The sequence below is a fragment of the Lethenteron reissneri genome, chromosome 59 (genome assembly GCF_015708825.2).
Source record: "Lethenteron reissneri isolate LAM-NWPU_2019-01 chromosome 59, ASM1570882v1, whole genome shotgun sequence".
NCBI classification, from domain to species: Eukaryota; Metazoa; Chordata; class Hyperoartia; order Petromyzontiformes; family Petromyzontidae; genus Lethenteron; species Lethenteron reissneri.
This window is the reverse complement of record NC_083837.1, coordinates 829,484-844,553: the sequence shown is the minus strand read 5'-3', so window position 1 is coordinate 844,553 and position 15,070 is coordinate 829,484. Positions and strand designations below refer to the sequence as shown.

Genomic DNA, 15,070 nt, shown 5'->3' with positions numbered 1-15,070 from the left:
CGCATCATCATCGTCGTCGTCATCAAATCATCATCGGTATCATCATAATCAACGTTTTTGGGTTTAGATCGCGTTATTTATAAATGTGTCGTAACCCTCCACCACCCGACACGGCCAATCAGTAAAAAAGTGTCACGTTGACAAAAGACAAATAGTTCACTGCTTTAGCCCACCGGTGTGTTGAAGCGTGAAACCACAACAATTTACAATTTGAGTACGACGTTTCGCTGGTAATTGCATCCAGCATCATCGGGCAATTCGCCAGAATGGTGAGGCTCTGCTGTGTCTCCCGTTCTTATATAGAAAGCCTACGTGTTAAACTGGTATCATCATTATCAAATCATCATCATTATCATCAGTATTGGGATGTTGCACTGCTTGCTGCGAGAGTCAAAAATGCAAACTTGACTCGTGACGTGATGCGGATAACACCATTAGCATTTACCTGGGGGGGGAAAAAACAAAACACTTTGGTGGCCATAAAACGTCGACTGACTCACGTCGATGAGGAGATAGAGCTTTTCTTTGAGCAGGTCCAGTTTGTCCTCCATCGAGAGGGAGGTGTCGATCAGGACGTACACACGGTCCTCCACGATCGAGCCAAACAGAACTCGGCTGCCTCTCTGCAGCCACTCCAGCCTGGGCGACACACAGGCAGCGACGTGACGACACACAGGCAGCGACGTGACGACACACAGGCAGCGACGTGACCACCACGGGACCCTTCCAGGGCCAGGCAACACATGCACCAACTCACCTGCGCCCACACAAAGCGACCCCTAAACAACCCAACACCTACACACACAAACACAATCCAACCCATGCATACACAACCCATCGTCCGTACAATCCGTCAGCTAATCGGCATGGATCTCTTCCTCTATCTACTATCACTGCTTTGTTCATCATAAGTAATATATTTTTTATATATATCTTTAACTAATACACAAGCCAACCAACACCTTACAAAAGCCAACACCTTATACAACACAAGGCAGTCAACAATCTACATGATAAAACAAAGACAAAGATCGCCTGTACAGCCTTAACAGACTGTTGGGGAAAGTTCTGTAAGCGAGTAGCACCTATGAATGCCGGCACGGCACAAGAGGGGGTGGGTGGCCAGCACCACGCCCGGCCGCCTTTGTCTCTCTAGTGGCGATGTTTACACACTGCACCAGGTACTCACTTGAGGCTGAGTCGACCTAGGGGAGGCCCAGGGACCGGTTCAGATAATCGTCACAGGTGTTGGCCGTGAGCGGGAATCGAACTTGGCTCGCCGGATATGTAGTGCAGCGCGCTAACGTGCTACACTACCACTCCGCACACACGCACACAAAACAAAGATCCCCCATATAGCCTTAACAGATTGTAGGGGCAAGTGCTGTTAGCGAGCAGCACCTATGAAGGCTGGAACGGCACACGAGGGGGTGGGTGGCCAGCACCACGCCCGACCGCCTTTGTCTCACTAGTGGCGATGTTTAAACACCGCACCAGGTACTCATTTGAGGCTGAGTCGACACACGCACACACACAGATTGTCGGTGCCGTGGTGGACTCCACCTGCTCTGGATGAGGCGCAGGGCGGCGGTGAGGCGCACGGCGTAGTCTCGGTAGACGCGCTCGGGCACGTAGACGTGCACCAGGGCCCCGTCGGCCCACAGCGTGTGCACGAAGCACGAGCAGTAGCGCGCGTTCACGAGCACGCGCCGCCGCCGTCCCTGCGCGCACGCACAAGCACAATATTCATTTACACTGCAGGAGGAATAACGATGAGCGGTAAAGCTCTTTTTCACAGGTGTCCAGTGGAGGCATGAGGTCAGAACATTACAACAAACAATACAACAAATACAATAAGAGTGCGAGGTGTAGGAAAAGTAAACAAATCAGCATGGGCTTTCACTCGTAATCTGAACTAAACTATAAACTATTTTTATATTTCAGAAGCAACCTGGCCACAAAAGAAGTGGCTAATCACGTGAAAATATTTATAGCAGCCAAATTCTGTTAAACGCGTGATTTCGATTCTAAATGTGGAGGGAAAAATCCACGCGACCACAAGGAGAACACGCAAACTCCAACTATGCAGCCGTCAGGGTCAGGCTCAAACCCACGACCTCCTGCATACCAGGCTAGGTAGTTAACATCGCCACCGTGGTGGTGCCACGGTGGCGATTTTGCCCGAATCGCCGAGGGGGCAAACCGCTTGGCAACAGGGGAGCGTTCCCCCCTCCCCCGGACACTCACGCAGTCGCCGTGTGCCGAGTCCACGACGCCGTCGGCGTGGCGGAACGCGCAGCGTCCCAGTGCCGTGTGCAGCGCGAGGCCGCGCGCCTCCAGCCCGTAGCGAGCGAGCCACGCGCGCGAGCTCTGCTCGGCCTCGTCGCTCCGCACGCTCGCGCAGTCCTCGCTCCATGAATCGCCATCATCCGCGGCGGCGGCGGTGGCATAGGTGGTGACGGCAGAGGTGGTGGTGGTGGCGGCGGCGGCAGCGTCGCACCGATTGTAGGGGACGCACGGCCACGACTTCTGGCACGCGCTCCGGCTTGGACCTGCGGAACGAGAAGCCCGCAGGCGGCAGTTGCCGCGTCGTTCGCTCTTCTTCCTCCAACCTTCAGTGCTGTTGACTCCCGGGCCCCCGTTTAAGTCCAGGTGAAGGGCTTTCCTTTTCCCCCCTCTGTTTATCACTGCACACGGCGCTTGGTTGCTGCGCCTTCGTCCACGCGGATGGCGCGGTGGACGTGGCGCGCGGCGACTGCGGCATGCGGTTTGTCCCCGTGTGATTCTGGCAAAATCGGCACCGTGGGAGCTCCGCCGTGCTCCCCCGAGATGTTAACTACCACGCCTGGTATGCGGGAGGTCGTGAATTCGATCCCATCCCTGACGCCTGCTGCTGTATATTTAGAGTTTGTGTGTCTTTCTCTCTGTGCTCGTGTAGATTTTTCTCCCGGTCCTCCGGTTTTTCCCTCTGTATTTAAAAACATGTGTTTAGAGTATTTGGCTGCTAAAAATTTCCACGCGATAAGCAACTTCGTTGGGCTATCATTTGTGATAGCCAGGTCACTTCTGAAAAAGAGCTGCATAGCTCAGTGTGCCTTGCCTGGTAAAATAAAAATAGTTTAAAGTAAAGTTTTGATAATGGACAAAGGCCTGTGCTGCATTGTCACGATGCCTTACGTTGTGGGGAAGCCGCGGAGGTAGTGGATGGACCAGAGGTGGCGGAGGGAGCGGAGATCTCCCGTAGGATGAGGCGGATCTCCCCGAGGATTTGCGATGCCTCCTCCTTCTCCTTCCAAACCTCCCACACATCCTGCTGAACGCCCACTGCGAGGCGAGGCGGGGGGGGGGGGGTCGCAAGACACCAGCGTTATCTTAGTTCCATGCGACGGTCAACTTGCAGCAACCCGCGGTTGTTCAGTACACCAGTTGGAAAGTTTTAATTTATTTTCTTTAACTAAGAAGGTGAACGTGCAGCCCCCACTAGAGCGAGCAGTCGAGAGCCCCTCCAGGGGGTATTGGGACTACTCTTCCACACGAGCCTGACATCTTGGAAGAGATGGGGGTGCACAGCGTTGGTGTACGGTGCTTTTTCTGCAATATTTTGCTGTCTTTTCTTGGATTTTCTGTTTGCACATAGTCACATAGTCACTTTAAGATGTTTTCTTGTTCATGTTTTTTTTGTTGTTGCGGTTGCACCCGATTCAAGAGCTGAATGGTTCACAGGGCTACACCAAATAAATGAAACTGAAACCTACACGTCCGTCCACCCAGCACAACCTGTCGATCGACCGTTGTTGCAACTGCCATGCCAGGGAGACCAAACCGGAGACCTCTGCATTGCAGGTCCAGTACGTGAACCATTACAACATTTGGAAAAATCCCGTCCACATACACACACACACACATATATATATAAAATATGACCAAATGTGTAATGATCTCCCTAAACTAAAATTAGATTTTTGTTTCCTCTCCCCCACAATGGGCACTTAATTGGTTGTGACAGTCTGCTACCATTTTCAAATTTCGATCAGCTTCCAGTTTGCGTTATTTTTCTCATACTGGTAGGAACCTCCTGGTTACACCAGCCCACAAGGGATTATTGTGTCCGTCCGTCGTGCAGGGAGGGGCTGAGTGGGGAGGGGAGGGTGGGGAGGGGCTGGGTGGGGAGGGTAAAAATACGCGAGCGCTAAGGACTGTCCCGTCGCTCGAGTCACCCTTACCGCACTGCTGGGAAGAACGCGGCTGGGAGGCTGAAACGGCGGTGTCGCGGGCGAGGGACACGGACTGGGCGCAAGACGTCAGCACGCACGTGTGGAACCTGCGGCAACGGACGGCATCAACGTTGTACCGACGGAGATGCTAAACGGTGCCTCCATCCCACTACGACGTGGGGTAAAACTCCAAAACAAACCCGAAGTGGAATCAGATTAAGAATGTTTATTTAACTGGAGGAAATCCGATGAGCGATAAAGTTATTTTTCACAGATGTCCAGCAGGAGCGGGTCAGAACGTTACAACAACAATACAGAAACACGATAGAAGTGCAAAATATAGAAAATGGTAAGAAAATCACTTTAAAAAATACAACAACAAAAATTATGAAACAATCAAAATAGGTTTGACCCTTTCTGGCAATAAAACAGGTGTTAAGATGTTCAAACACCAAATCGATAACTTTTGCAAGGCATCAAGTCTGCATTAACCACACACAGTACTTGTGGCAAAACCATGCAAACAAAACATGCTCCGATAATGAAATTGATTGGCCTACACCAGAGCCAGCAGCCTTCTTCACGGCCTAGTCTCACCAGTGTTAGACCAGAATCATTTTGAAACTGGCAACAAAGGTCCCATAAATATTTGTATCTGACCAGGTGAAGCCAACCTTCCCACGAGCCTCTCACCTGCCCCCCGTGAGGTCCGCGATCTCCCGCAAGAAGTCGCGCGAGGCCGACGGGGCGGCAGCGTCAACGCACGCGACGTGCACGGGACGCCCGGCCGTGTGCACCGCCTTCCTCAGCAGCTCACGGAACACGCCCTCCACGGGCCCGGCCACCACCAGGCACACCGCCTCCACCTGGCGGGCCGGGGGGGGGGGGGGGCGGCACGGTGGCCAGATGTTAACTAACTCACCTGGCATACAGGAGGTCACGGATTCGATCCTGGCCGTGACGCCCATTGCATATTTGGAGTTTGCGTGTCGCGTGGATTTTTCTCCCCACGTTTGGAAGCATGCGATTAGAGTATTTGGCTGCTATAAATTTCCACGTGGTAAGCCGCTTCGTTGAGCTATCATTTGTGATAGCGAGGTCGCGTCTGAAAAAGAGCTACGTAGCTCGGTGGGCCTTACCTGGTAAAATAAAAACAGTTTAGTGTTATATTCTTGGTTCTTTCGGTAAAGTCACGTAGAAGGGAAATACGTGACTTTACCGAAAGAACCAAGAATATGAATCCCTGCAGTCACGAAAGCTTTAAATCAAACAGTTTAGTGTTTGTTTAGTCTGGTCATATTTTCCCAAATTATTATCTCATAGGGCAGAAACACTTTCGAAGCATTCAGGGGGTTTAAAAAAACAACGCTTATTCAACAGCACTTGCCACTATAGGCTAAATGGTTAGATGGGGGATTTTAGTCTTTGTATGTATGTACGTTCAACTTCTTTCGCACCGTACGTAGCCAACCGTGCTAATCGGAGGTGCGGGGTGGGGGGGGGGAAGGGCAACAAACTAGACGCAAAAAGCAGTTCAGTTTGTTGTCCCTTCCCCCGTTACTCCGACATTACGCCCGCGTGCGTCGCCTCAGCCGACCGACCGCACGCCGCGAACACCGGCGAGAGCCTGGTGGTGCTCGGCTCTCACCGTGGGGTCCCCCAGCGCGTGCGTCAGCGCCTCCGCGCAGGCCGTGCCGCCGCAGGGCGCAGCCTGCGGCTCCAGCGAGCGGAGCCACGACGAGGCGGAGAGCAGCGACCGCGGCGTCACCGGCACGGCACGCTCCTGCCACGCCTCCAGAGTGTCACCCGCGCTGTGTCACACGCACACATGCACAAAGATCCCCCGCCGTGGAGCCTTACACAGACTTTTGGGGAAAGTGCTGTTGGCGAGTAGCACCTATGAAGGCCGGCACGGCACACGAGGGGGTGGGAGGCCAGCACCACGCCTGGCCGCTTTTGTCTCCCCGGTGGCGATGTTTACACACTGCACCAGGTACTCATTTGAGGCTGAGTCGATCTAGGGAAGCCCCAGGACCGGTTCAAATATTCGCCACTGTTAGCTGTCGTGAGCGGGAACTGAACTTGGGTCGCCGGGTTTGTAGCGCACAGCGCTGACCATTGTACCACCACTCCTCTTTGTCTCTGTGTCACACACACGCGCACGCACAGCCAGGGAAACACAACTGGCCAGATCAAAGGGATGTAGTGATGCATCGCTTAATATTGATTCGTATCACTACTTAGGTTCACGATATAGCCATCGAATCACGAAAGAGTGGATCCGTAAAAATGGTGTAAAGCCTATAACCAAATCTTCCTGAATGCGCCCAATCTTGTCGGATCTCAGAAGCTAAGCAAGTTTTGAGCCCGGATTGTGTTTGGATGATAAATCATGGTCAACAGTACAAGCCACCTTAACTAATCCGCACTGACCAGAGCGGGGAAATATAGTCCAATATATCCCACGACTGGAGAGGCTCCCATCCAGCAGTGGCTTGACACAGGGCCGTACCCGTACATATCAAGACGATTAATGTCATCCACGAAAAGCACGGATCATTACAGCGCTGCCGCCCCTTTTCACTTCACGATGCGACGACGCGTCCATCCGTACCGGATCACGTTAAACCGCTCCATCTGCGCCAGCTGTTCTTGAACCAGCAGAACGAGCGCCTGGCGCAGGGCCCGGAATCGTCCCTCGTGTGCGCCCCCCTCAGCATCTCCGGTGCCACCAACGTCGATACCGCCGCCGCCGTCATACAGCACCAGCGCGATGCTACGCTCGTGAAAGACGCCGAATGCCCGGCGCGAGCCTGAGCCGAGCCACAGCAGACGCTCGCGATAGAGCTGCTCGCAGCGCCACACCGCCTCGGCCAGGCTCTCCAGCTCCGCGCGACTTGCCGTCAGCTGGTGTTTGCAAGACAAAGCACACGCGGTCGGGCCCCGTCAGCGGCCCCGCTGTGCAATCGATCATTAATTCGATCAATCACCACGCGAGGGTCGTCCAGCGAGACTGGCAGTCTCCCCGATAGCTATCCGGTGCGCTTTCGGGTTGTGACGCGTGTTGTCCGGCATGACGGCTGACGTTTCGCTCCCGGAGAAGCTCCCCGCACGCGCAGCGAAAACATTGGACATCATGCCGAGCAACACGCGGTACAACCCGAAACCACATCGGTGAGCTCCATAGCAGAACCGCACACAACCCTCTGCAGGAGCGTGTCTCTTTTTTGGTACAAATGAGAGCAAAGGGAGAAATAAAAAACCAACACGGTACAAAACACTTGGAGCGTGTCTGGTTTGTGACGCATCTCGGATGGAGGATTGTGTCTCAACATGGCTCCACCATGCAACAACCAGATTATGTAGGATTCTGGTGGGGGGCTGTCGTGGCAGGCATTACACTAAATGCTATTTTCGGTTGCAATGCAGCCTCACAATGGCCAGCGCTTTGAAACGCAACCTTCCAAGCTTTCAAATACCTCTTGTTTTATGTGGTCGGCGCCACGACAGATTGCCTCGGGCTAAGCTGCTTCCGGGCACCGTACGATATGGTCGGCAGTAACGGCGAACAGGGTTGCATAATTCTAGATTTGAAGCTTTTGTGACTGCAAGGATTCATATTCTGAGGTTTTTTCGGTAAAGTCACGTAGGTAAAAAATTAAAATTAATAAAAGTAAAATAAAAATAAAATAAAGTGATACAGCTGTCGTGCTGTGACGGTTCCACCTGAAGACGGAAGCTTGTGTTGCCTCCGAAACGTCGTGATTTTTATTTTTATTTTACTTTTATTAATTTAAATGTTTTACCTACGTGACTTTACCGAAAAAACCTAAGAATAGGGTTGCATAATTCAATCAAATTGTCACGAGTTTGGATCATGACTTGATTGACATTTTTCCCTTATAGAATCTATAGACGTGTGAATCTAGAACCTGTACCAGCTACAATGGTGCGATTTAGATAATCTGTAGCAGTATGACTACAAACTATAGTGTTGTGAAACTACAGCACCTATAGTTTTATTAAAAATGTCGAATCTTACGTGGTGTGAATCTTTGGAATCTACGGTGGTAAGAATATATATAATCTATCATGTTGAGAATCTGTAGAATTGATAGTGGTGTGACCTTTTACCCGATAGAGAGTCCCATCTCGCCGGCAGTACTCCAGAAAGCGACCCTCGCCATACCGGGAGCTCACCAACCGGCCCAGGGACGGCTCAAAGTCTGCACACGCACACGGAACACGTGTCATGGCAATTTCAGCGTCAATGTCCTTTTTCGCCGTCCTTCTGCCGCACCTTCGATTAGCGCGATGTTAGCTACGTATACGGTGCGAAAGAAGTTCAACATATATACACATACATGATACGCATCGCTTAAGCGTAACTTTTTTGAGTAACACGTTTAAAAAAAAATACTGCAATTTTATGCGTTACAATTAGAATCACCGGACATTTCCAGCTCTGCCTGATCGCAACGGACAGCATGGTCAAATAACCCCCCCAAGAACCACAACTGAAGCCAGACTATCAGACGCTTCCAAAGTAACCGGTTAGCTTATCGGATATGGTGTGTAACGTTTGAAGTTTCCCCGTTTCACGTCGTGAGAGCTTCCTCCACTGTGGAGCAAGAGGCAGACAGCTCCACTGTAAGACAGCGAGCGGTGGCATAAACATCAACATATTTTCAGAGGTAAAAATGTCTTAGCGACCGCACGGCGCCAATGAGACTATAATGGAATTTTGCTCTGAAGTCTAAACCCACCCGATGTCGATTCTGCTGCGTCGTGTACAACAAAAGTTTATTCCACTGCTCGCCGTCTCTCCCAGAGGAGCTGCAACTCTCCGGCTCCACGGTGGAGGCGGCTCCCACAAACGTGAAACAGGGACACTTCTCACGTCACGCTCTGCGTCCCGTAGGCTCACACAGGCACTTTGGAAGTGTCTGACAGCTTGACCTCGTTGACACCAAACGGGGAGGCATTCATCTGGCAGTGGATTAACGCAGGAATGTAAATGATTATTCCACACTGCCAGACTGGAGGGATCGGCACACCTGAGCCATCGGCTAAACTAAACTAAAAAAATATATTTTACCAGGTAAGGCCCAATGATCTAAACAGCTCTTTTTCAGAAACGACCCAGCCACAAATGATCGATCAACGAAGTGGCTTATCATGTGGAAATGGATAGAAATCAAATACTCTAAAGGCATAAAATCTTGACTTAAAGCATTCGTGACTGCAGGAATTCATATTCTTTGGGTCTTCGGTAAAGCCACGTAGATAGGTAAAAAAAGTAAACTCGAAACGTCGTAGTTTTTTCATTTATTTTTTTCTTTTAACCTAAGTGACTTTACCGAAAGACCCAAAGAATACTCTAAAGGTATATTTTTTACATGCAGGGAAAAATCAAAGGACATGGAGAAAAATCCACGCAGCCACGAGGCGAGAGACACGCAAACTGCAAATATACAACAGGTGTCAGGGTCGGGTTCGAACACACGATCTCCTGTATACAAGGCGAGGTAGTTAACATCTCTCCGCCGTGGCTACCCAATGCTGCGAGAAGCAGGACTCACCCTCGCGCTGTCTGAATCCGATCCTGGCCAGCACGTGCCGGAGTGACAGCCTCTGCCTCTTGAGGCCGTGCTGAGCGACCCAGACCGACGAGGGTAGCTGCAGCGTGGCCTCGGTGCTCCACGCGGGGGTCACCCCCTCCCTGCTGCCGGGCCTCGACTCGCGCGTCCCCGTGGGGTCCTTCATCTCGCCCTCTTGACGCACGAAGGCCCTTGAACGCGGCCGCAGACTCCACTCGTCCGAACTTGACCCCATCTTCAACGTCACTTTATTTTCTTTGAAACGTAGAACCTGCTAAGTCTTAACAACACAAATAACACAGGAATCCGCATTAAAAGAAATGTTAGTAAATGCCATCATTTTAAATGGGCGCCACGGTGGTGTGATGTTAGGGGCCATCCATTTAGTACGTACGCAAAAAATCTGTCAAAACTTGACCACTCCCCACCTCCCTGTACGCATGCGGACTTTTTACACCCCCCCCCTACCTGCGTGTGTACGCCTGACGCTTTACAGCTCATCCGATTCCTCCAGCAGTCTAAATAAATATTCAGAAATATTCCGATTCAATGACTGTACATATTGTCTTTAATTCACGGTTGCCGAGCACAAGGTCTGAAACGCCAAGGGGTTAAGAGGCCGTCCATAAATGACGTCACGCACCTGGAGGGGGGGGTCAGACATTTGTGACGATGTTTGACGAGGGGGGGGTTTGAGAAATGTGACGTCACATCAAAATGCGCAACTTTAAATAAATATAGACAACACGTTCTACTTAATTAAATAGACTTTTTAATAAATGTTTTCTCCTACAACATCAGTGCAGCGCCACATTAAATACGCACTACAATGACAATAGTTTAAAGCGATTTGAAGCATGTTTTTTTTTGGGGGGGGGGCAGAGCTTTGTGACATCATAGGGGGGGGGTCTGACTTTTTGTGACGCCGTGTGACGAGGGGGGGGGATAAAAAAAATCGTCCAAAATCGCGTGACGTCATTTATGGACGGCCCCTTATCCCGAATCCCGGATAACCACACGGCGCTTCCCACTCGGCTAAAGACCAACAGATGCAGCCCGAATCTTTTAAACTCCCCCCCCCCCCCCACAATTCCCACACGTGCCCCCTACTACACACAAATCATCGCCGTCTCTTTAAACCGTCTCACTCCAGTCTACAAATCCCTTTTGACGATCTTGCTCCAACTTCTCTCGCCCCTCATTTATTTTTTACGATCAGAGGAAACAAGAAGATGCTCGGTGTAGCCGACACTTTGCTTCGTTCATCATTTCGGTTTTTTTTGTTCAATGCTTTGCTTTATGTGCCCCCCCACCCCCCTTTTCAAACGAAAGATTTCACAAAATATTTCACGCTCTTCTCTCCTCCTTATTACCTCCCCTCTCTCTCTACCCCCCCTCTCTCTCTACCCCCTCTCCTCTCCCTAAGCCATGTCTATGTTCCCCCTGTTTTCTATGGATTTTTTGTTTACTACAACAAGTGCTGCATCTGCACCCAGCCCTTCTCGCAGTCCTATGGCCTCCGACGGTAGCTCGTATCTGCAGTCTCGCGTCTCTCGCTCCTCATGTCCCTGGCCCGTCCTGTGCGCTCCCAATCTCTCCCCGTCTCTCTGCATCTCGATTCGTCACGCTCCTACTCCCTTCTCGCTCCCCTCCACTTGGAATCAACAGCCCCCTGCGGGCACACAGGGCAACCATCTTCACTCCAACCTGCAGCTTGCCTTCCTCCCTTAGAACAACCATCATCTCTGTTCCCTGCCCATCCTATCATGCAAGTTACTGCTACCTTGCTCCCAGATACGACCAGGCTTAACCCCAACCCCTATCACTACCCCTATCACAACCCCTATCACTACCCCAACCCCTATCACTACCCCAACCCCTATCACCACCACAACCCCTATCACTACCCCAACCCTTATCACTACCCCAACCCCTATCACTACCCCAACCCCTATCACTACCCCAACCCCTATCACTACCTCAACCCCTATCACTACCCCTATCAATACCCATATCAATACCCCTATCACTACCCAAACCCATATCACTAACCCAACCACTATCACTATCACGTCCCCTATCACTCCCCTTCCTTAACCTCTCCCGCCTGTTCTCCTGTTACCATAACCACCACATTCTAATAACCCCACTCTTAATCTCAACCACTATCGCCTCATGTACAATTTTACAATTGCTGTAAACCGCCCTGGAATAAGGCGCTGCTATATAGAAATCTACGTAAGCTAAAGCGATGGCACAGTTTCATATTCCGAGCAGCATGAACACTTCGTTAAACGATGCCACGATTCCGAGAGAGAGATCTTCCGTCGCAGAGAGAGAGAAGATGACGCCACCGCCCAGCAGCGCTGTGACAATAGCTGCTGATTGTAACGACGATGATGATGATTATAACAATGATTACAAGACATTAATCTACAATGGCAAGTCGACAAAACGTTAACAACTCGGCAGCTTGAAGGCAAACCCTCCCAGGGGACACTCACCTCCCTCCCCGCCTCCTCGCAACTTTCTCTAAAGTCGCTCCGAGCCAAGAAACATTCACTCACAACTTCATAGCGACCGCACTGTACGTACAGTCTTCGCCTCGGACACGTCGCCGTGGCAACGGACGCGCCTGCCGGTGTCACGTGACTGGGGCGTGAGGGTGACACGTGACGTGACCGGGGGGGGGCAACGTGAGGGTGACACGTGACCGGGGGGGGGGGGGCAACGTGGGGGTGACACGTGACCGGGGGGGGGGCAACGTGAGGGTGACACGTGACCGGGGGGGGGGGCAACGTGGGGGTGACACGTGACGTGGGGGGGGGGGTGACACGTGACGTGGGGAGGGGGGTAGTTTCCGACACGTGGTCAGGATCAGAACGAGAATACTGAGACTGGAGGTTTGGAATCCGATGAGCTGTGAAGCTCTTTGTGTCACAGATGTCCAGTTCGGGGCACGGGGTCAGAACGTCACAACAGCAACAAACACAATGACACGGCAGGAGTGCAAAGTATAGGAAAGGTAAACAAACCACTAACAGCAATACAACTAAACTGTTTGTATTTTACCAGGTAAGGGGCCGTCCATAAATGACGTCACGCGATTTTGGACGATTTTTGACCCCCCTCGTCACACGGCGTCACAAAAAGTCAGACCCCCCCTCAAATATGATGTCACAAAGCTCTGCCCCCCCCCAAAAAAATATATTAAACATGCTTCAAATCGCTTTAAACTATTGTCATTGTAGTGCGTATTTAATGTGGCGCTGCACTCTGATGTTGTAGGAGAAAACATGTATTTAAAAGTCTATTTAATTAAGTAGAACGTGTTGTCTATATTTATTTAAAGTTGCGCACTTTTGATGTGACGTCACATTTCTCACCCCCCCCTCGTCACACATCGTCACAAATGTCTGACCCCCCGCCCCCCCAGGTGCGTGACGTCATTTATGGCCAGCCCCAAAGACAAAGATCCCCGATTAGCCTTCACACACTTTCGGGGCAAGTGCTGTTAGCGAGCACAACGACAACAACCACAGCTGCCATTCGCCACTAAGTGCCAGGCTAGGTGCACGTTGAGGCAGTCACGTGAAGTGTCGAACGCCCGCTGGCAGGAGGTCACGGGACAGACCCAGCAGGTGCCACGGGTTCACTGACTGAGATGAGTGGCCGATGCACCACCCGTGCCCCAGACTGTGCCAACTCGCTGCGTTTTATCCGCCCGGCGCTCTGCTCGTTGTTGTGAGCGTCGCTCCTCTTGCCCTCCGTTGTTGCTGGAGGGCGACTGCCTCCAGCTGCCCAGTAGCAGCAGAAGTGTCCTTCACGAGCCTCCGCCAATTGTATAACACACACACACACAGAGGGTGGCCCAGAATTCAGGACACGCAGGATAATTCCGTTGATTTGAACACTGCCATTAGCACGAGATGACATCTAAACAACCAAAGACATTTTACGAAAGGCAGCTGTAATCTTGAAAAGAAAAGTCCTATATTCATTTAAAAAAAAATTAATGCAGCATGCATTCGTGTTAACAATGGAAGTTAGCGTGATTGTATGGGTGTTGAACTTCTTTCACACCGGACGTAACCAAGCGTGCTAATCTCAGGTGTGAACATTTGTTAAAATAAATATAATACCCCGAAATGTCCCGACTTTTAGGCACATCAAATACAAAGATCCCCCGTACAGCCTTAACAGACTGTTGGGGCAAGTGCACGGCACACAAGGGGGTGGGTGGCCAACACCACGCCCGGCCGCCTTTGTCTCCCCAGTGACGATGTTTACACACCGCACCGGGTACTCATTTGAAGCTGAGTCGACCTAGGGGAGGCCCAGGACCGGTTCAGATCATCGTCACCGGTGTTGGCAGTGAGCGACGAATCGAACTCGTGTCGCCAGGTTCGTAGTGTGTGGGTGAGTGTGTGGCACAAGCACCCACTAAAAACTCTGTGATACCTTCGATTCCTGAATCGACCAAGCTTGCACCATTATTAAGGCCTCGACACAGTAACGTGGTTTCTCTGTGTGCCTATGTACGTCTCTCTCTCTCTATATATGTATCTCTGTGATATCTGTCTCTACTTATATGTCTGTCTATGTCTCTGGTTCTGTGTTTTATCTCTCTCTCAAATGTAGCATTCTCAGGAAGAACGTAATCAACCAGGTAGGGTGTTGACTGTTATGTTATCCGAATTTCTGTTGTATTACATTACATTTCTAAGTATACTAGATTTGTGTTTCTATTTCATTTATACCTGATGATGATTGCTCGTGTTGCAATCGAAACGTCGTATGCTAGTATTTAATTTATTACTTTCTCTTTTTAAATCATTTATATTAAGTTCACTTGCTTGCGCGCTTACGTCCGTGCAAATCTTTCGGTCGTTTTTTAACCCACTTCCCGTGATCCAATCGAGCTGACATTTTGCACACACACTCGTTGTGCGTGACAATTTATATTCGTGAAAAATGTTTTCCATAAATGTACACTTTTTAGGAATTTTTTTTTATATTTAATTACCAATTGCTTAATGGTGGCAGGCAATCATCTGACCCATAGGTGGCAGCCATCTCAAGCCAGAGGACGAGAGGACTCTAGCCGCCACACATATAAAGGATTTATAGTGAAAAACGTTGTTTTTACGGGTTAATTTTTTATACGTGACTTTACCGAAAGAACCAAAGAGTAATTTCTGCAGTCACGAAAGCTCCTAATTAAGTTTGCACCCTTCCTTCTGCCACTTCGCCGAC

At 50.7% G+C, this 15,070-nt stretch overlaps 1 protein-coding gene across 1 annotated transcript in view; it reads right to left on the bottom strand.

Moving 5' to 3' along the window:
- Window positions 1-12,432, bottom strand: part of LOC133357708 (von Willebrand factor A domain-containing protein 3B-like) — a 13,954-nt gene extending 1,522 nt beyond the window's left edge. Inside the window, exons 1-11 of the mRNA XM_061575801.1 lie at window positions 12,319-12,432; window positions 9,797-10,094; window positions 8,349-8,440; window positions 6,829-7,121; window positions 5,863-6,025; window positions 4,908-5,080; window positions 4,224-4,321; window positions 3,178-3,324; window positions 2,248-2,552; window positions 1,564-1,721; window positions 501-639 (exon numbers count right to left, since the gene is read on the bottom strand). Coding sequence (XP_061431785.1) covers window positions 501-639; window positions 1,564-1,721; window positions 2,248-2,552; window positions 3,178-3,324; window positions 4,224-4,321; window positions 4,908-5,080; window positions 5,863-6,025; window positions 6,829-7,121; window positions 8,349-8,440; window positions 9,797-10,049 — 1,821 coding nt within the window. The 5' untranslated portion in view covers window positions 10,050-10,094; window positions 12,319-12,432. The remainder of the gene's footprint in view (window positions 1-500; window positions 640-1,563; window positions 1,722-2,247; window positions 2,553-3,177; window positions 3,325-4,223; window positions 4,322-4,907; window positions 5,081-5,862; window positions 6,026-6,828; window positions 7,122-8,348; window positions 8,441-9,796; window positions 10,095-12,318) is intronic.
- Between the last annotated feature and the right edge of the window lie 2,638 nt (window positions 12,433-15,070).